This window comes from Nomascus leucogenys, chromosome 25 (assembly GCF_006542625.1).
Source record: "Nomascus leucogenys isolate Asia chromosome 25, Asia_NLE_v1, whole genome shotgun sequence".
NCBI lineage: Eukaryota > Metazoa > Chordata > Mammalia > Primates > Hylobatidae > Nomascus > Nomascus leucogenys.
The window spans coordinates 14,403,002-14,424,162 of NC_044405.1; the positions used below are offsets into that span (position 1 = coordinate 14,403,002).

At 35.6% G+C, this 21,161-nt stretch overlaps 1 protein-coding gene across 1 annotated transcript in view; it reads right to left on the bottom strand.

Moving 5' to 3' along the window:
- The window catches only part of LTN1 (listerin E3 ubiquitin protein ligase 1), a 65,691-nt gene that overhangs the window by 10,839 nt on the left and 33,691 nt on the right, over window positions 1-21,161 (bottom strand). The window contains exons 13-25 of the mRNA XM_003263815.4: window positions 20,682-20,921; window positions 19,619-19,772; window positions 18,257-18,401; window positions 17,682-17,868; window positions 14,155-14,314; window positions 13,099-13,203; window positions 8,421-8,563; window positions 7,199-7,334; window positions 6,850-6,994; window positions 5,429-5,642; window positions 4,709-4,946; window positions 4,304-4,378; window positions 2,258-2,444 (exon numbers count right to left, since the gene is read on the bottom strand). Of these exons, the coding sequence (XP_003263863.1) occupies window positions 2,258-2,444; window positions 4,304-4,378; window positions 4,709-4,946; window positions 5,429-5,642; window positions 6,850-6,994; window positions 7,199-7,334; window positions 8,421-8,563; window positions 13,099-13,203; window positions 14,155-14,314; window positions 17,682-17,868; window positions 18,257-18,401; window positions 19,619-19,772; window positions 20,682-20,921 (2,129 nt within the window). The remainder of the gene's footprint in view (window positions 1-2,257; window positions 2,445-4,303; window positions 4,379-4,708; window positions 4,947-5,428; window positions 5,643-6,849; window positions 6,995-7,198; window positions 7,335-8,420; window positions 8,564-13,098; window positions 13,204-14,154; window positions 14,315-17,681; window positions 17,869-18,256; window positions 18,402-19,618; window positions 19,773-20,681; window positions 20,922-21,161) is intronic.

Here is a 21,161-nt window from a genome sequence, read left to right on the forward strand (position 1 = left end):
AAATGTTCTAAAATTATATAGTGGTAACAGTTGCACAACTCTGTGAATACAGTCAGCCCTCCACTTCCATGGGTTCCACATCTGAGAATTCAACCAGTCGCAGATTGAAAATATTTGAGGGGCAAAAAAAGTGATTTAAAAAAACCAATACAACAATAAAAGTACTAAAAACTTTAATACAGTATAGCAACAATTTCAATAGCATTTACATTGTATCAGTGATAACTAATCAAGAGATGATTTTAAGTAGTATACAGGAAGATGTGCATAGGTTAGATGCAGATACTATATGCCATTTTATATAAGGAACTTGAATATTCACTGGGCTGGGGGGCATGGGAGGGAGCCTGGAAACAATCCCCGGCAGATATCAAGGGATGACTATATACTAAAAACACCAAACTGTGTATGCTAAGTGGGTAAATTTTATGGTATGTGCCATATCTCAGTAAAGCTTTATAAAACAGATACATAAACATACACATGTACATATACAACTTTTTCCAGTTCAGTCTGATTTGCTAGTTTGAGAAAAAAGTTAACCCATGATTTAGGAATATTTAAAGTTGTCCGAAGAAAAATTCTGTTTATTTCAGGATTCATCTAATTAGTATTACTTAGTGGGTTATTCTGGTTTATCTGCCCACAGCTCAGTTCAAGTTTCAGACTCAATAATAATAAATGCTGCCGTATAATTTTGCACCCTAACCCAATCCCAGCTTAATGAAAAAGGTGATGCATGGCCATTTTCCTAATTTCTGAATATAAAATGAGAACAAAACTCTTATACACAAATGCCTCAATCTGCTGCTATTTTTTAAAGATCAATAATATTTTAAGAAATTGATGTAAAAGCCAGATAAGGAGCTCTTGAAATATATCATCAGCAAATAAAACTAGCTTAAGTCACAAAAATAAGTGACAGGCCTAAAGAGAAAACTAATCTATTTAACAACTAGATCAACGCTGCTTCTGTGATTTGACTTTTCCCCATAGATATACAAATGCAAAGATGCAAAAATTGATATCTTTGTACCAGGGTATAGGTTATGAGCAACAACATAAATTATAATTTAAAAATTCCAAAAAGTCACATTGGAAATGAATGCCATGAATACTTAATCACACTAAGTGATAAACTAAATCTTTTTGTATTGACCTGTCAAAAGAAGGCACATACTTTACTAGGTTAATTCAATCAAAGAGTGACAGAGATTTGGATCTTCCTTGTTCTTTTTGAGACAGGGTCTGGCTCTGTCGCCCAGGCTTGAGTGCAGTGGCATGATCTCAGCTCACTGCAACCTCCACTTCCCCGGCTCCAACTATCCTCAAGTGGGGATCCTTCTAAAAGAAAAACTAGAGAGATCTTTCCAGTTTGTTCTTGGACAAGGTCTTACTTCCTAAACATGAGACAACAGAGACATCTAGTGGCTGCTAGAATAATTTGGACAAAATATTTCAGATATTTTCACCATTTAGGTAACAGTTTGAATTATTACATAGGTAATGTTTCACAGATCTCTCTCCAAACAGTGATTTTCATGTAAGGTAAATTTCCAATGATGTATTAAGTTAAATCTCCACAACAGAGTGAAAAATTGACTCCCTCCCAACAAAAAACAGAAAAAACACAAGATCCAATTCTTTTGAAATCATTACTATGATAGTACAAAATTAAATTATATAAATATTATTTCCTGAAATAAAAGAACCTGGTAACTACATTCAGTTAGAAAAAAGTTGATATGGCCACCTATCAGAGTAATTACTTTTGCTTGGAGGGGTAAGGGATAAGGGACAGGAGTAAACTTATTAAGCAGATTGAAGTTAGCTGGATAAAATGAGATTAGACTGGGCACAGTGGCCTGTAATCCCAGCATTTTGGGAGGCCAAGGCGGGTGGATTGCCTGAGCTCAGGAGTTTGAGACGAGTCTGGGCAGCACAGTGAAACCCCATCTCCACAAAAATATAAAAATTAGCCAGGCATGGTGGCTCGCACCTGTAGTCCCAGCTACTTAGTGAGAAGATCACTTGAGCCTAGGAGGCAGAGGTTGCAGTGAGCCGAGATTGTGCCACTGCATTCCAGCACAGGCAACAGAGTGAGACCCTGTCTCAAATAAATAAAATCAAATAAATTTAAAAAGATGAGATTAAGACATAAGGATTTCCCTTTTATTAAACTGAAAGGAAGGTATTTAGAACAGTATCAGAAGCATATTAGGACAGAACTATTGAAAGTTGTCACATATTTATTTACCTGCGATGACGCAGCTTTGAAGAAAGTTAGTATTAATTTCCAAGTGAGAAGGTATCCCAGAACATAACAGAAGTCTTCACTCAGTGGTTTAATAGTAACTATCTGTCCAACAGGAATACACCCCAAAACATTTTCTAGTAAGTCCTCTTGAGTGCTAAGAAGAGACATCAGTGCTGCTGGTGGTGACCTAAGAATCAATGATTAAACACCACAAGTTTTCTTTATAATTCATTCCTTAACAAATTGACAGCACTTGTAAACTTCAAGCATTTTAGAAAAAGTTCTGTTTTCCAAAAAACGTTTTAAAAATTCCTCTCTATTGAGCCAATTTTAACTCCTAATCTCACATAACAGTAAAATAAAAAAGACGTATTATAGCACTTGAAGGAAAGACATTTTTAGGAAACGTCTCTTTCAATTTTCTGTTCTATAAGTGAAAAAAAATCACACACCCAGAGAAGCCAAATGATGAGTCCAAAGTCTTTCAGTTAGTAGGGGAAACTGTTAGGGATTCTAAATCCTACCAGGCCTTTTATCATCTTATAAAAGACAAAGTGAAGATAAGACTTCAAACTTTGTCACTTCATTCTAGTTTCTATTTTATTGCATATTATCTACTTAGTACTATTAAGAAATATCACAATGATACTATTAATCGGATAAACACAGAAAATAATTATGTGCCTGTTTAAAAAATCAGGATTGTATCTTTTTAAGAAAATAAATGTACCATTCAGATTAATTCACAACAATGTAAGTTAATTTTCTTCTTTATTGAACTACTCTACTCATTTATACTTTCAGGTGAACTTATGAGATTCTCAAAAAGTAAAATACTTAACTCTCTTCTCCATGATACTCTAGCCTGGTTCTCTCCTTTTACTTCTGTGATCGTTCTTCCCGTGTGGCTTCCTTCTCCCAGCCCACAAGCACAGGCCTTCTCCAAACTTCTGCTCTTAGGTCTTTTCCTTCAACACCTCCATCTCAGGTACCCAGCCTTCTACATTCCATACTGATAGTCACTAGATCTTATAAAATACCAGCTCCAAAATCTCTCCACTTTTCACATTGCCCTCCATGCATTGTTATTTAACTTCTGCAATCACTTCCACCTCTGCTTGCTTCTTTTTACAATTCATGTTTCACACTAGTGTCAGAATCAGCTGGTGGCGCCCTATCTCCTATCAAGTAATGACCAAATCCCCCCAAAAAAGTCATTTTTAAGGCCATCCATTATAGGCCAGGAAGCATTCTGGCCTATAGCATTCTAGCCTATTTCTCTCTCAGAAATGAGAGAGAGAAATTCCTGCCCTTACAGAACTTACATTCCAGTAAAGAAAGATATTATCAATAAAACTATACATTAAGTGGTAACTACTCAATATTCCCCAAGCACATCCTCACATTCATGACTCAGTGCCTTTGTACATGATGTTCTCTTAACTTATATTGTCTTTCTTGTCCTGCAGAAATGCTACCTAACCTTAAAGGTCCAGTTTAAATGCCTCTTCCTCAAAAGAAAGTCTTCCCTTCCTGATGTACATTAATTGTGACCTCATAACATGCTATCTTATATAGGCCTAACTGACCATTTAAAAAAAAGTCATCTATCCTTTTTCTTAGCACTTATCATGTACTGTATTTTCTATAACGCTACAGTATCATCTCTATCAGATAAATTCCTTAAGAAAGTGCTCACTGAACACTACATACTCCCCTCAGCATTTAATTAATACTCTGCACAAAGTGGATGCTCAATAGATATTTGGACTGATACACTCTTTCCACAGCCACCATATGGCCAAAGATAGTTTTACTGAACAGCAGCAAATGGAAAATGTGATTTAAGAACAATTAAGAGAGAGAGACAATCTTTTGGGTGAAATCTGTATTTCATTTATATCTTACAGATAACTAAAAAGATCTATCTGTAGAATGAATATAACTCTAATTTATAGCTTCTGTGCTGCTTCAGTCCTCTAAAGACATTATAAGTGAGATGGATTATAAGAATTTAATAAAACACATTATTTAAAAAAACCTTACAGGGCTGGCTCTTCTTCTTCATCTCCATATGACTTTAGATTATCCTGATCATATTGTGGTAATTCAGGCATCAATCTAGAAATTAGAACATTATTTTTATATATGTGATATTACACTGTTTATTAAGTCATGCTCAAAAGCAGAAAGACCAATACTTATTTTATGAGTAAATGTTTTAATGAGTTTTCTCTAAAATAACTACTATAGCCAGGACTATTGAAATACAGATTGTGTACAGAAAACAATAACCTAAAAGATGAGGCAACTTAGGGTCCCTATAAGTGAAGCAGTCAGATCTCCTTCTTTCAAAAATTTTACTTTTTTAAATAATTAAAAGTAAAACCTAAGCATATATTCTATTTTTTTAGACCACTGTAACATTGATTCAATTGGATGAATTCTTACTTGTATAGCATATGATAAACAGCAATTTGCACAGGCCTAGCTCTGAAGAGGAGTAATGGGGCCAATGTATTTAACAAAGTCTGGAGATACTCTGGTAAGTTTGTTTTTTGGTCAGCAACTAATCTTGCAGGAAGTTTGTGACTCAAGAGCTGTTCCTTTGAGATATACGTTAATGTTTCACACATGGGTTTCAGCATTGCATTCTGAAAGGATGTTTCAGACACATCTCTGTTTTCTCCTAATGACAAAAAGAAACATGCACATCTCAAAAGAAAGTTAGTATAGCTTAAATGATTCACAAACAGTCAAATGTCATTTAAGAAAATGAAATAAAAACTAGACATAAACAATAAAGCAGTCTTAACTAGAAACATGAACTGAATATATATTCCAGTTAATCTCAACTGTTTTAATAACTTTTATCTGATCCTTATCTAAAAAGAAAGCAAATGTTCAATAGCGAGGTTCTATTCACATCATCCATTCATGTTATCTGAATTATTATTATTTTAATTTGCAACAGTCATTGGATACCTTGCCATTTTTCAATTTTTGTCTGTAAAGCATAGATGATGCTTCTGAGAAGCCAAGCTTTCTCTTCTGGCTTTTTCTTTTACTATTTAGTATTATTTGATTTAAACATCAAAATTTTTGGTTTTGAATTTTTCAGTAAGTCATTTCCAATGAATCAATCTCATTATTATTCCCTTTTTCACTTGCCTGTAACAGTCACCAAAATAGGTAAAAGCAAACTGTGGATGCCTTGGGAAAAAAATTCTTTCCATTCACTGATTAGATTTACAGGAAGATTGCCAATGGTATCCAGAGTTGTGGAATCAAAGAAAGCACTGAGGTCACAGGCCAAATCACAGCTGACACAGGCAAACAGTTGCACAAGTGGAATAGAATACAATGCCTGATTCTCACTTGTTGTCTGAAAAAACAATAAAAATGAAATAGGTAAACAGACTTCTACCAGAACACTACAAATAAAGCCAATATAAAGAAAAGCCTTTCATTTCTTTGAATTTTAAAACAAAAAGCAGTTGAAGTGTGTAGTCTCAGGAGAAACATAAAAATTTTACATCAAAATAACTTTTTTCTTCAAAATTAAATACCATGAATTAGAATCATTAATAAACAATTTATTCTCAAATACCCTTTTTAATTTCTAACCTATGGAAGAAAACACTAAGTCAGACACATTAAATACACATTTATAATCTTCTCAGTAGCCCTACAAGTTGTAAGTTATTATTTTAAAATAAGAAAATCGGCCAGGCGCAGTGGCTCATGCCTGCAATCCCAACACTTTGGGAGGCTGAGGCAAGTGGATCACATGAGGGCAGGAGTTTGAGACCAGCCTGGCCAAAATGGTGAAACCGCATATCTACCAAAAATATAAAAATTAGTCGGGCATGCTGGTGGGCATCTGTAATCCTGCTATTTGGGAGGCTGAGGCACAAGAATTGCTTGAACCCAGAAGGCGGAGGTTGCAGTGAGCCAAGATCACACCACTGCACTCCGGCCTAAGCAACAGAGTGAGACTCTATCTCAAATTAAAAAAAAAAAAAAAAAGAAAGAAAGAAAACAGAGTCTCAAATAGTTTAAGTTTAAAACTCTAAGTCACATAGCTAATAGCAGGCAAAGCAGAGATTCAGACCAATTCAACCCTGACTGACTTGCTGCCCTGGAGCCCACAAGTAATATACCTCTGGTTGCTTTGGGTCACAAAATTGCACTAATTCCCTCTGAATCTGCTACTATTTAATACATTACTCTCACAATATTCCCACAGTATGTTTTAGAAATAATCTAATTATAACCAAAAAAGACCAAAATAATTATCACTAACAGACAAAACCTGAAAGGGCTATGCTGCAAATATTATAATAAGCTAATGGAGAAGGCATTTTAATAACGGGAGATTTGGTCACTGAATGATGCTGGTAGTCATTGAAAATCTATCATTTTACTATTCTGTCACATAGTGCTGGTAAGAAGAACATCTCCAAAGTGTTTTAAATTATACCAAGGAACCAATTACAATCATCACTTAAAGAATGAGATTAGTAAATAGTTCTGATGCAAAAGTATGTACAAAGACCCACAAGAGGTGATGACATATCGGGTTACTTTACCTCCAACCAAGCCAACATGGAGCACATGATGAAGTCCCACTCACTCTCTGCCAAAGGGGATGAGCAATATTTCAGAAATAGGGAAAGAAACCGGATTATTTCTATATTTACACCCAGTACCTCTGGACTTGCTTCTGATAGATTACTGTGATAAAGATAAAAACAAATGACAATAAAAGAATAATTATATTGACATTCAATTGGAAAATATGCTACTTTAAATCTTACATACTTATTTATAACTGACTTAAATGTCTACCATAATTACTTTACAAAATTGTGACACAGATACGTAATCTTTGTCTGAATTGTATACTGAAGGAAAAACATAGTATAAAGTATCACCTACCAACTGAAAAGAAAAATATCTTCATGCTCTTTCTTCCAGGATATTATGATTTTTAATATTCCATGTAATAGCTCTCCATCGTCTATACTTTTGGTTTGCAGACAAGAATTGAAAATGGCAAGATGTCCAAAACCTCCTAAAGTAAAATTCAAAATGAAAATTAAAAATTTTTAAGAACTATATCGCTACTATTAAAAAAAAGTCCACTTTGAGAAGTAAAAAACTTTCTTGAGAAGTGTTCATAAGAACTCTAAAAATGACTTTTATGTAAGAGTCAACAAATGAGCTTATAAGCTCCAAAGCGCAGAGATCCTGTCTCCATACCCAGCACCTCGCACACAATAGAGAATTTGGGGGAGGGGAAAGAGTGAAAAAAAAACCTACAGCTACAGAGTAGGTGGAAACAGCAAATGGAAAATAGAACATACTGTTTCATAATTTATACATTCATTTACTCAATAGCAGCTAGTATATGTGGTAAACTCTGATGTGGACCCACTCTTTAGAATCTCTACCATTCCTCAAAATCCATCCACTGGTGTATTTTAACACCCTCTGTCCCCAACCTTCTATCTTACATACCAGCCAAAATGAACAATCTGTACCCTTGTATGTTTTTGTGTACCTGGAATGCCCTTCCCCAACTATGTCCATATGGAAAACTATTTATCCTTCACCACCCAGTAGAAATATTTCTCTTTGTGAAATTGCCACTAACACCCTCAAAGCAAAGTGGAAACTCCTTCCTTTCTGCCACTTCTATACATAGTACATCTTTTTGCTACATCAGTTATTACATGATACAACTTTATGTTTGTCTTCTCTACAATAGGAACTACCATGTAGCAGGTGCTCATAAATGTTTATTAAATTAATAAACAAATGAAAAGTGCAGTGTTTTAAACACAACGGAAGCTATTTTTGCCTTTATACGTTCAATCATTGATGGGCTAGGGAGAAAAGAGGCACAGCTTTAAAAAGCTATAGATAGAAAAGAAATGGTTAGAAGGTATTTCTGGGAGTAAGTCTTCCCTTAAGGCCCAGCATTTTTGTACTGCAAAATGGTAACAGCCACTGTCTAATGACACTCATCCATATAATCTCAGAACAAATCAGCAGTAATTCAATTTACCTCTGCTAGATATGGTCTTATATATTAGAAACAGTTCTTCATCTCAAGCAATAATTAAATTAATGAAATATTTATTATCAAGCAACTAACCATTAGTGCTGCACAGATCTTTCTTAGTCCAGCCCAAAAGAGCAGGTATACATTGAGCACTAAATTCTTTCTTTTCTTCTTTTGACAAAAATGGACATAGACTTTGAATGGTATGCAAATTGCCTTCAGTTAGTGGGAAAAAACTGTTTAAAGAAAAAAAACACAAGTTAGATTTCTTCCAAACATACAGTTATTTTATATATTTCTTTTATTTGGACTATTGAAAAAGACAGATGAATAATTCTACCACATATAATTACATAAAAAGAAACTATGATAGATTTAACAAGTGCTGACGATGAAATTGGTGGTTTTTTTTTTTTGCTCCTTTTTTCTGCATAAATTTTTGAAATGAGCATATATAACTTTTCCCCATATATGATTTTTTAAAATTATACTAGCCACATGACATTATGTTCTCTTTTAAAAAAAAGAGTCAATTGCCGGGCGCGGTGGCTAATGCCTGTAATCCCAACACTTTGGGAGGCTGAGGAGGGCGGATCACGAGGTCAGGCGTTTGAGACCAGCCTAGCGAACATAGTGAAACCCCATCTCTACTAAATATACAAAAAATCAGCCAGGCATGGTGGCAGGCACCTGTAATCCCAGCTACTCGGGAGGCTGAGGCAGGAGAATCGCTTGCACCTGGGAGGCAGAGGTTGCAGTGAGCTGAGATCGCGCCACTGCACTCCTGCCCTGGTGATAGCGCAAGACTCTGTCTCCAAAAACAAACAAACAAAAAGAGTCAATTGATTCAACTTAAATAAATAGTACCAGTTGTGTGTCCTTTCTTTTTTTTTTTTTTTTTTTGAGACAGTTTCACTCTTGTTGCCCAGGCTGGGGTGCACTGCACCATCTCAGCTCATTGCAACCTCTGCCTCCTAGGTACAAGTGATTCTCCAGTCTCAGCCTCCCAAGTAGCTCGGATTACAGGCATGCACCACCACGTCCGGCTAATTTTTTTTTTTGTATTTAGTGGAGATGGGGTTTCACCATGTTAGTCAGGCTGGTTGCAAACTGCTGACCTCAGGTGATCCACCCGCCTTGGCCTCCCAAAGTGCTGGGATTACAGGCCTGTGTGTCCTGATATTCGTATTTGTGCATATATACTGTTGGGTTTTATTCACATAAAAAGGATGACACTAAACATATTGTTCTATCATTTACCACTTACATATACTTTCTGTCAGAACATATAAATTATTCTGTTTTAAAGCTACATAACAAAAATGAACAAAATCTACCTAACACTCCATACTATGGATGTATCATTATTTAACTATTTCCCTATCAGTGAACATTTAGGTTTCTTCCCCCACCCCCAAATTTTTGCCCTCACACATAATGCTGCAATAAATATCCTTAAGAAGATATTATTCTGCGTATGTATAAATACCTCTTTAGGCTAAATTCCTAGGAGTGGAATTGAAAGCTGAAAGGATTTGAATGTATTATATGTTGGTGATTTCAAATTGCTTCTGAAAACACATAATCAATTTACACTTTCACCAAATATGCACAGGTGTGACTGTTCAGCTGCACATTTAATGAATTTTTTTTTATTCTTGGCAATATAGTGGATAAAACCATTGCTCTTAATTTGTACTTCTGTCATTATTAGTAAGGCAAATCCTTTCATATTTCACATTTCAGTATTGAGCTACCTTTGACCATTTCATCTATGAACTGCCTCTTTAAGTCTTTGATAAATTTTTCAATTTGGAGGGTTTCACTGATTTATATAAACTATCTATATATTACAAATATTTTTTGTTGATTTGCAAATGTCATCTCCCATTTTGTCATTTGTCCCTGTAATCTTTATATTTTGTCGCAGTTTTCATCTTTCAGAAATACTATATAAAAAATTTTAACTGTCATAAAATACAGATAAAATTAATGTATTAGCCATTTTTAAGTGTAGAGTTCTGCAGTGTTAAGTACATTCACACTACTGTGCAACTAATCTCCAGAATTCTTCATTCTGCAAAACTGAAACTCTACCCACTAACACGAATGCTCCATTCCTCTCTCACCCTCGGCCCCAGGCAACCACCTTCTACTTTCTATCCCTATGAAACTGACTACTCTATAGAAGGAATCATAGAGTACCTGTCTTTTTGTAACTGGCTTATTTCACTCAGTATAATGTCCTCAAGGTTCATACAGACTGTAGCATGTCAGAATTTCTTTCCCTTTTAAGGCTGAATAATATTTCATTATATGGTTATACCACACTTTTATTTATCCATTTATCCACTGATGGGCAACTTAGGTTGCAGGAAGTTTTCATTTTTACAGAATCAAATATATATATATATTTACATAAAATGTAAAGGAGAAGGTCTCAGTATTTTTCTTCCAAACATACGACCAATTTTCCTATCATTATTATTTACTCACCACACTGATTTGAAATGCCACCTATATTAAAAACTAAATTCACACATATGTGTGGATAGGTTTCTGGACTGTATCCACTGATTTGTCTACTCTTCAATTTCATACTGCTTAATTACTATAATTCAATAATATATTTTATATTTGGCATGCAGTCTCTTTCACTTTTTTCAAAAATTTCTTACTTTTGAGAACTTTTTCCTTCAAATGTATACTATGTTCAGAACAGTTTACCAAGTTTTTCAAAAACTGCTAAAATTTTGATTGAGATTGCACTGAAATTATAGACTGACACAACCATTTTTACAATTTATCTTCCCACCTTCTTTTGTGATCTTTATTCAAGTTTTATAATTGTAATTTTTTGTTAAATTTATTTCTAAGTATTTATAGTTTTTGTTGTCATTGTGAATGGAATCTTCTTTTTTTCCCATACCATTTTTTAAATTGATTACTATGGGTGAATAAGAAAGCTATTCATTTTTGTGTGGTAAGTATACATCCATCTCCTTACTAATTAGTTCCAATAGTTCTTTAGCTAATTCCATATTACTTGTATAATCAGAAAAAAATATTAATTAGGCTAAAAAAGCTAATGTCAAAAAGTTACATACAGTATGATTCCATTTATATAATATTGTTTTTTGTCTTGTTTTGAGACTGGGTCTCACTCTGTTGCCCAGGCTGGAGTGCAGTGGCGTGATCTCTGCTCACTGCAACCTCCACCTCCTGAGCTCAAGTGATCCTCCCACCTCAGCCTCCTGAGTAGCTGCAACTACAGGCACACACCACCACACCTAGCTAATTTTTGTATTTTTTTGTAGAGATGTTTTGCCATGTTGCCCAGGCTAGTCTCGAACTCCTGGGCTCAAGCTGTCCTCTCACTTCGGCCTTCCAAAGTGCTGGGATTACAGGCATAAGCCTCCACACCCGGCAAATTCCATTTATAAAATATTCTTAAATGACATAATTACAAAGAGAGAGAACAGATTAGTGGTTGCTAGAGATTAGGACAATGGGAAGGGAGGTGGCTGAGGCTATATATGGATAACGCAAGGGATCCTGATAATGAAACTGTTCTGGGCTTGACTGTGGTGGTGGTCACAGATGTGAGCTACATAGAACACACGCACACTCTATCTCTCACACACACAAACATACACAAACATGTGCATGTAAACTAAGTCAACTGACTGTATCAATGCCTTTTTCCTTGGTTGTAATACTATGCTAAAGTTATGCAAAACAGTACCACTAGGTAGCTGTATGATTTTTATTCTTTGTATTACTTCTTACACATTCATGTGAATCTACAATTACCTCAAAATAAAAAGTTTTGTAAAACTTTTAAGATAAAAAAAGGTCAGAATTTAATTTAGAATTCTACTATGCCAGAACATGTATCTGTCATTTCAGAATTCTTCTTGGTAAATCAGTAAATTCAAAATGCCTCTTGGTAAATCTCAGCTAAGTATTACTTTGAATGCTGAGCTTCACCAGCACACCCAAACCCACAATCCACTTCTTTGTCTTAAGAACAGAACACATTTGTTACATTTCTAGAACATACTTCAATAGGATGATGTTATTTAAGAGAAGAGTAACTTTCCCTATCACTTCCATATAGCAAATAAAGTGATGGAAAAAGAGTATTAGGAAAGGGCAAAAGAAAAGATTTCTATCAGAAAGATTTCTGGGGAAAAGAAAACAAGTTCATGAAATGCTGTTGGCTTAAAAAAAAAAAAGTACAGTATAAAATTCTACGACAAAAGGCTATCGAGTTAAAACTATTTACTTTAAAAAAAAGGTGTCGGCCAGAAATGGTGGCTCACACCTGTAATTCCAGGCCTTTGGGAGGCTGAGGCAGCAGGACTGCTTGAGCCCAGGAATTCAAGACCAGCCTGGGCAACATGGCAAGACACCATCCCTACAAAATTAAAAAATTAGCCAGGTGTGGTAGTGCACACCTGTGGTCCCAGTTACTCAGGAGAGTGTGGTGGGAGGATCACTTGACCACAGGAGGTTGAGGCTACAGTGAGCCATGTTCGCACCACTGAACTCCAGCCTGGGCAACAGAGTGAGACCCTGTCTCAAAATAAATAAATAAATTCAAAGGTATGTCCCTAACCTAAAACAATTTAATTTGCCTTGAAGTCTTTAATTTCCTCATTTCCTAAACCTGTTTTCTTGATTCATTAGAAATTATTCATTAATTAGGGGTTGCTAAAGTGACCAATTACAGTAAATTACAAAGTAAAAACATTTTAAATAAGAATACCTTTCTTTTCTCTTATAATGTGGTTTTACTTCATCAGATGAAATGCTTCGGGAAAGGATCAACTTAGCAATAATAAGAGACCACAGTGTGCCATGTTCTCTGGACCTGAAAAAGGAAAGAAAAAAATTATATTCCATTTTGAAAGCGTACTGAATAAAATGTTTAGACACTGGCTAGCTGGATTCCTTTTACAGAATTAAATAAAGCACCTTGTGATGGCATCAATTTCACCTAAGACTTTGCACCCAAGCAACTGCCAGTAATTATTCAAAGAACTGAGAGTTTAGGCTTTCAGCACTCCTTCACAGCTGGTATTGAGCTCTCTTCCCTAGGCAACTCCACAGTCTCTTCAGTCCCAATAGGGGAGATGATCTTAGAGATTAGGCTTGAAGACCAGAGGCTGTAGCCGGGAAAAAGACATCTCCCAGAGGACACCTAAGCAGGCTTAAGTTGAACAATCAAAGAGATTCTTTGGTTCTGAGGAAAGTTGTGAGTGTCAACTAAGTAGAATGGGATTGGAAAGGAAGCCTGGGTCCTCTGATACAGCAAAGCATACTCAAAATACTATCGGCAAGTGATAAACTCTTAAAGAGAAAGCAGTTCAACACGGTAATTTCAAAAAGCTGAACATCTTACTACTACAACCTCTACAAGGACTGTTTTCATACCTGCCTTCCTAATCTAGGGGAGAGCTTTGTGGTCATAACATTAAGACACACCTATAACAACATGTAAGATAAAGGATAAATCTGAGAGCACTGGGAGGATGAGTCACAGATAAATCAAAACAACTTCTACAAGCTTCTACTTCTTTTTTGTCATCTGACCCCTGTATGTATTTATGGATTTAATAAGACAGGCAGAATACAAATATCTTCCCCTGAGAAGGTTAAATCAAGTATTTAGAATTCATAAACTATTTATTATTAAGAATAGGAATTATTTAGATCAATCCTCTGACTGAAACATTAGCATGAAGTAGAGTTACCTCTTAGAGAAGGCAAAGCCATAAAGAAGTAGCATAGTCATTTTACAGAAATTGAAAGAGATTCTTACCTGTGAAATAACAGCTGCAAAAGGCCCGACGTATTACCAAGTACACGTAAGTTATCATATGTAATATTCATTTTTTGAAGCATTTCACAAAATCCAGTTAGAAAAATAGGTGGGTTATCTAATTCTTCACACCACTGCAGTGAATAAAGCAGTTCTGAGACTAAAAGAAGACACAGCACCAAATTATCAAAAGTACTTTGTGAAGAAACCCTTCAATTATTTTCACTTCTCCACCTTGTTTTCTAACACTGTTGTGCCCACTCATCTCAAAACACCTATGAACTGATTTTTCAAATCTGCTTTGAGATGTTCAAGGATAATGAAAACTGAGAATATTTGTCTGATACAAAATACCACCCTTTTCCCAAATTTTACTTGGTCCTTTTTCTAATTAGTTAAGAATGTGACAAGAACCTAAGTTACTAGAGATACTGAAGGAATCTTCCTACCATTTTGGCACAATTGGTAAGAAGTTCCAGACAGGAAAAACAACTAAGGGACCCAAGACCTGAGGTGAGAAGTTCATGGCAAATGGGAGAAATGGGAGACAGTATGATACAGTAAAAGGACATGAGGCCTCAATTACAGATCGGGGTGGATTCAAATCTGCATCTCTCTCTCAAGCTATATAATAGTTATCAATTAGGATACTACAAACTACCTCACAGGACTGCTGTGACAATTAAATGGCCAAGTATCTATCATGAAGCCTGGCATATCATAGGTTTCTAATACACAGTCACAACTCCCTTTTATAAAGCCATGTATAGATTTTGGAGTCAGAAGCGTTGCGACCTGGTCCAAAATCTAATCCTACACTTAGAGCTAAGCAGCTCTAACCAAGTCATGGTAACAAAAACAACAATAATATCTGACTAATGAGCTCGATAAAATTAAAGAAATAATATTGCCAGTTTGTAATTAGTAACCCAAAAAATTATTAGTCTACTCACTAGTTTTGGATTTGCACAGATTCACTCTGTGAGCAATGTAAACTACAGGCTTGTTTCCTTTCCCTTAACTGGGAATGTGAAGGTGGCTGCCCAAAAGAGGTGTTTCAACTTTCTTCCAGAGCATATATTCCCCCTTCTAGTAACTGTGTTACAGCTGAGGGCTTACAAACAAGACTGATACAGGGATTCTGCAAATCCTCTACCTTTAATACCATCTAGTAAAAGTCACTCCACCACCTATAATTCTAAACCATTTGTTGAAACAGGGAAATTTGCTGAGGCCCTAAGTCCTCTTAGGGTTCAACATTTGAACGTCTGCTTGCCAGAAAAAAAATTAGAACCCGATGAAATACAAAAGTATTCAAAACCACTGGAATCAAAACAGCATGGTATTTGTATAAAAACAGACACACACAGACCAATGGAACAGAACTAGAGAACCCAGAAATAAATCCACATATTTGCAGCCAACTGACAAAGTCTTCAACAAAAATGCCAAGAACATATACTGGGGAAAGGACATCCTCTTCAAGAAATTGTGCTAGGAAAACTGAATATTCATTTGTAGAAAAGTGAAAATAGACCTCTATCTCTCACCATCTAAAAAGATCAACTCAAAATGGATTAGAGACTTAAACATAAGAACTGAAACTACATAAAACAACCAGAAAGCATCAAGGAATGCTATAGCACATTGGTCTAGGCAAGTATTTTTATGGCTAAGACTTCAAAAGCGAAGGCAACAAAAACAGGCAAATAGGACTATATCAAACTAAAAGCTTTCTGCACAGCAAAAGAAACAATCAACAAAGTGAAGAGACAATCTGTAGAATGGGAGAAAATATTTGCAAACTATTCATCCAACAAGGGGCTAACATAAAGAATATATAAGGAACTCGAACAACTCAATGGCAAGAAAGGAAAAAAAAAAATCCCATGCTCAATATTAGTAATCATCAGGGAAATGCAAACCAAAACCTCAGTTAGAATGTCTCTTGTCAAAAAGGTAAGAAATAAGCTGCATGGTGGCATTGCCTGTAATCACAGCACTTTGGGAGGCTGAGGCAAGAGGATTGCTTGAGCCCAGGATAAAGACCAGTCTGGGCAACATAGTAACACTCTATCTCTAAAAAAAAAAAAAAAAGACAAAAAATAACAAATGCTGGCAAGAACGCTGAGAAATAGGAACTTACATACTGTTGGTAGGAATGCAAATTAGTACAGCCATTTTGGAAAACGATGCGGAAGTGTTTCAAAAAACTAAAAATAGAACTATCATGCAATCCAGCAATCCTATTGAGTATTTAGAAAACCAGTATATCAAAGGTATATCTGCACCCCCATATTTGCTGCAGCATTATTCACAATAGCTGAGATATGAAATCAACCTAAGTGTCCATCAATGAATGAATGGATACATAAAATGTGGTACATATGCACAATGGAATACTATTCAGCCATTAAAAAAAGAATGAGGCTGGGCATGGTAGCTCACTTCTATAATCCCTAGCACTTTGGGAGGCTGAGATGGGTGGACCACGAGGTCAGGAGTTCGAGACCAGCCTGGCCAACACAGTGAAACTCCGTCTCCACTAAAAATACAAAAATTAGCCAGGCATGGTGGCATGCGCCTGTAGTCCCATCTATTTGGGAGGTTGAGGCAGGAGAATCACTTGAACCTGGGAGGCAGAGGTTGTGGTGAGCCGAGATCACACCACTGAACTCCAGCCTGGGCAACAGAGCGAGACTCTGTCTCACAAAAAAAAAATGAAATACTGTCATTTGCAGCAACATGGATGAAACTGGACATCATCATGCTAAATGAAATAAACCACGCACGGAAAGACAAATATCACATGTTATAATTTGTATATGGGAGCTAAAAAAGTGGATCTCATGAAGATAGAGTAGTAAAGTAGACTGATGGTTACCCTGAGAAGGGTCAGAGAGAGCAGGGGATGAAGAGAGGTCGGTGAATGGGTACCACAATACAGTTAGAGAGAAGATATAAGACCTAGTATTCAATAACACAGTAGGATGACCATAGTTAACAATGATTTATATTTCAAAATAACTAGATTTGAAATGTTCTCAACACAAAGAAATGATAAATGTTTGAGGTGATGAATATCCTACTTAGCCTGATTTGATCACTATACATTCTATGTATATATCAAAGTATCACATGTACCCCATAAATATGTACAGTTATCAGGTATCAATTTTTTTTTAATCAACAGAAAATTCTGAATCCTTGATAAAACACCAAAGCCTCACCCATTTTCTTTAGGGTATGTGCCACAGGATCTGTTTATATTGATGTCATAACAGCCCAAGTAGCTAACACCAAATTACGATCCACAGTTAACAAGATTATAGCAAGATTCCAAGATATTTGTATCTAATTTGCAATTTCACATTCACCACTTAAGTAACTTCAAGGTTCTCATCATTAAAATAGGAAAAAGAAAGCTGAAGATTCTTGAATTAAAGATTTAAATTGCAGTATAATCAAGATTATTTCAAAATTATATTCATTCGTGCAGTTATATGTAAATACTCATATATACTTACTTATTTTCTCAAGCTCATTATTTTCTAAGACTGTTTCCTTTCTCAATGCAATTAAGACCATTTTGCTCAATAATGCTGAAGTACACAAATGGCTGGGAAGTGCCTTTATGTCCTGTTCCTTAAAATCTGTTTTGAAACATTCATAATTCAAACTCAATCTTCCCTCTAAAAGAGGTCTATGTAACCACTGTGAAAAGAATATGTTATATACAAAATTATTTATTACCTAAGCAATTGAGACTGAACAAAAATGAAGTTGTGAGAATATTTATTACCAAAACCACAGAAACCTAGAAGTTTGCTTTCTATTACAGAAAATTATCAACATGTGTATTTCTTTAAGACTCCTTAAGTATGGAACTAGGTCTTAAGTCTTTGTACCATGGCCACTGCCACTGTCAAATGGTGTCTTGCAAAAAGCAAACATCCAGTATATGAGCATACAAAGACATCAAAGCAAAGCAAAATATTCATTTTATTTATGTTTTTCTTCCCCAAAATAAAATAAAAATATTCAAGCTTGCATGAAATCCAAACTTCAGAATGAGATATGTACTCTTCAATTTCAAAAATACCTGCATAGGAAGAGATTGCCTCATCTTTTCCCATTCACTGTCGTTCGGCATTACACTTCCAATATAAACTCCCATAAGATAAGAATCTTCACTTTCTAGAAGTGTATTTAGCAAATCATCAACAGCAGACAAGAGGACCTGGAGACTAAAAATAATGCAGAGAACTTAACAGTTGTAGTTACACTATGACTAGTTTGAATACCCCAATACATATTAAATACCCTATAATAGCTCACCTGAACAAAAAGAAATGATGAAAATAAAAAGAGGTAAGTGATGTTTCCCCACCGACAACACACCAACATAACACAGTCAAACTGGGGAGGTAATCCAATATTTATCATTTGAAATCTAGTGTTGCTTCCTATCTATCTCAGAATGAAGAGGACCTGACCTATTTCAGACCAGGTATTTCAGAAATATAGCTACCTTATGAAATGCAGCATTATTTTACCTAACCCCAATATCCTCTAAATGCATTCTCTCTTCTCCTTTATTATATGGATTTAGGTATGAGATGTAAAATATACTTGCAATTCAACACCTTAAAACAGTGCCTACCTGTCCCCCAAAAATAAATAACTGAGAACAATCAGTACATGTGGTGACCATGAGAGGCTACAATGCACACCAGCCTATGACAAAGAATAGTATCACCATCACTTTACTGTCTATAAGTTATGAGTCCAGCAGGTATGTTATAGCAAATTATCCTTCAATTAACTGGCAGTTTAAATGGATGGTCATTGAAACAAAATGGTTTTGGAAAAATTTGTTTGGATCTTTTCATAAGAATCCTACAGATTTGTTACCTAATAAGTCATTTTTCATTTTTCTTTTTTTAAAGAGATGGCATCTCACTATGTTGCTCAGGCTGGTCTCCAACTCCTGGAGGTCTCCACTGATCCTCCCACCTCAGCCTACTGAGTAGCTGGGATTATAGGGACAAGCCCTACAAGTCATTTTTCTTTTTTTTTTTTTCTTTTTTTGAGACGGAGTCTCGCTCTGTCACCCAGGCTGGAGTGCAGTGGTGCAATCTCGGCTCACTGCAAGCTCCGCCTCCCGGGTTCACGCCATTCTCCTGCCTCAGCCTCTCCGAGTAGCTGGGACTACAGGCACCCGCCACCACGCCCGGCTAATTTTTTGTATTTTTAGTAGAGACGGGGTTTCACCGTGGTCTCGATCTCCTGACCTCGTGATCCACCCGCCTCGGCCTCCCAAAGTGCTGGGATTACAAGCGTGAGCCACCGCGCCCGGCCTACAAGTCATTTTTCATAGGCACTCACACCGATCATGGAATCTAATTTAAGGACCCTGTTCAAGTATAAAAGAGACACTGAAACCAAGTTCAAAAAAGGTTACCTGTTGATATCCAAAGATGAAGCCTGAACTTGGTTCTTCAGCCACAGAGCAGACAAATGTAGGAAGGTACTCTCTTTATATGAACTGTCAGTTTGATGAACCAATAAATTTACACCAGAGAGCCAAGTATTTTTCAGCTTACAGATAAGAAAATCTAAAATCAAGATGTCAACAGGAATTTGTAATCTCACTGAATTAACTCTAATCAGCACAAAATGTTTGAAACAACTCTACAGATCTGAGATTTTTTTAAATACCATTTAAAAAAGAAAAATTTTAAATTGCCATTCAAAATTAAATTGCCAAACAAAGCAACTGTGTCATAAACATGCAATCATACAAGCTAGCTCGTATCATATAAATGTAAAATGGTAAGATTTTTAAAGTTGTATTTTTTATGCTTGAACTTATTTACAAGAGTTGTCCTTTTGGAGACATTTAAAAAAAAATTACACCTTTTCCAAATACAGAAGTTAGTATTTAAGAAAGGGTTGGTAGCCAATGATGGGCAGAAAAAAAAAGAGAAAGAGGAAGGAAGAAGGAAAGAAAAAAAGAAAGGAAAGAATGAAGGGTCGGAGGAGGAGAGCTCTCTATAGATAGTATTTTTTATGTTCCTTTCACAAATAAGTCTGAATTAGCATATAAGGCAAGAATATAGTCCTTAAAAAGATAATCTCAATTCTATTTTGATATACACCAAAGATTGAATGTTTTTACTATAATAAAGGGATATTATTATCCCCCTTTTACAAATGAGGAAACTAAGACATCAAGAAATTAAGGAACATGCCAGAACTGCTGGATGGACTAAGATTCTACCTAATCAATTATGGCTCATTCCAAATTTCTTTGAATATCAAGTGAGATCTTTAGAAATAACATCTATGCACATCTTTAACTTGCTTTCTAAAGCTGAAAGTGTTTAAGACTGTAGCCCTTTACTCAAAATGCTTTAAAGTTTCAAACACATTATGATTCAATTAATAAAGCCTGGGCACTTACACTCACTATGAAGGTCAGAGCCGGAGATTCCCAACAAAACATTTGAGCAGTAGGCTATTACCTGGCAAATGTGTTTTTTCTTTGCTCTGAGCACATAACTGAAAGAGAGTTAATAATAAATCTTCAGATGATGGCATTAGCAAGCATCCTGTCGCTGAGCTGAAATAGTTATAGGCCACATCACAGATAAAAGACACTGATGAGTCACTATTTTCAGCTTCTGATAATTTCTTTGTTTTGAATAAAGTTTCATGAAGTTTAACAATGATTCTTTCAACATATACGTCTCCAATCAAGTAATCTAGAGAAAAAAAGGTTCAAACAGACAAAAAGTAAAAATGTTAACGTGTATTTTTAAATATCTTACTTTGGATTAATAATTCTATGGGTCTTTCCTGGATTTTAAAATGGTGTTTATGTATTAGACAACATTTTATCAACAAATCAACACATTCTCTCACACATAAAGGCCCTCAGGTAAAAAAGGCGGTTTTATTAAATTAAGTAGAAAACAGAAATGGTCTACACAGTTAGGGTGAGC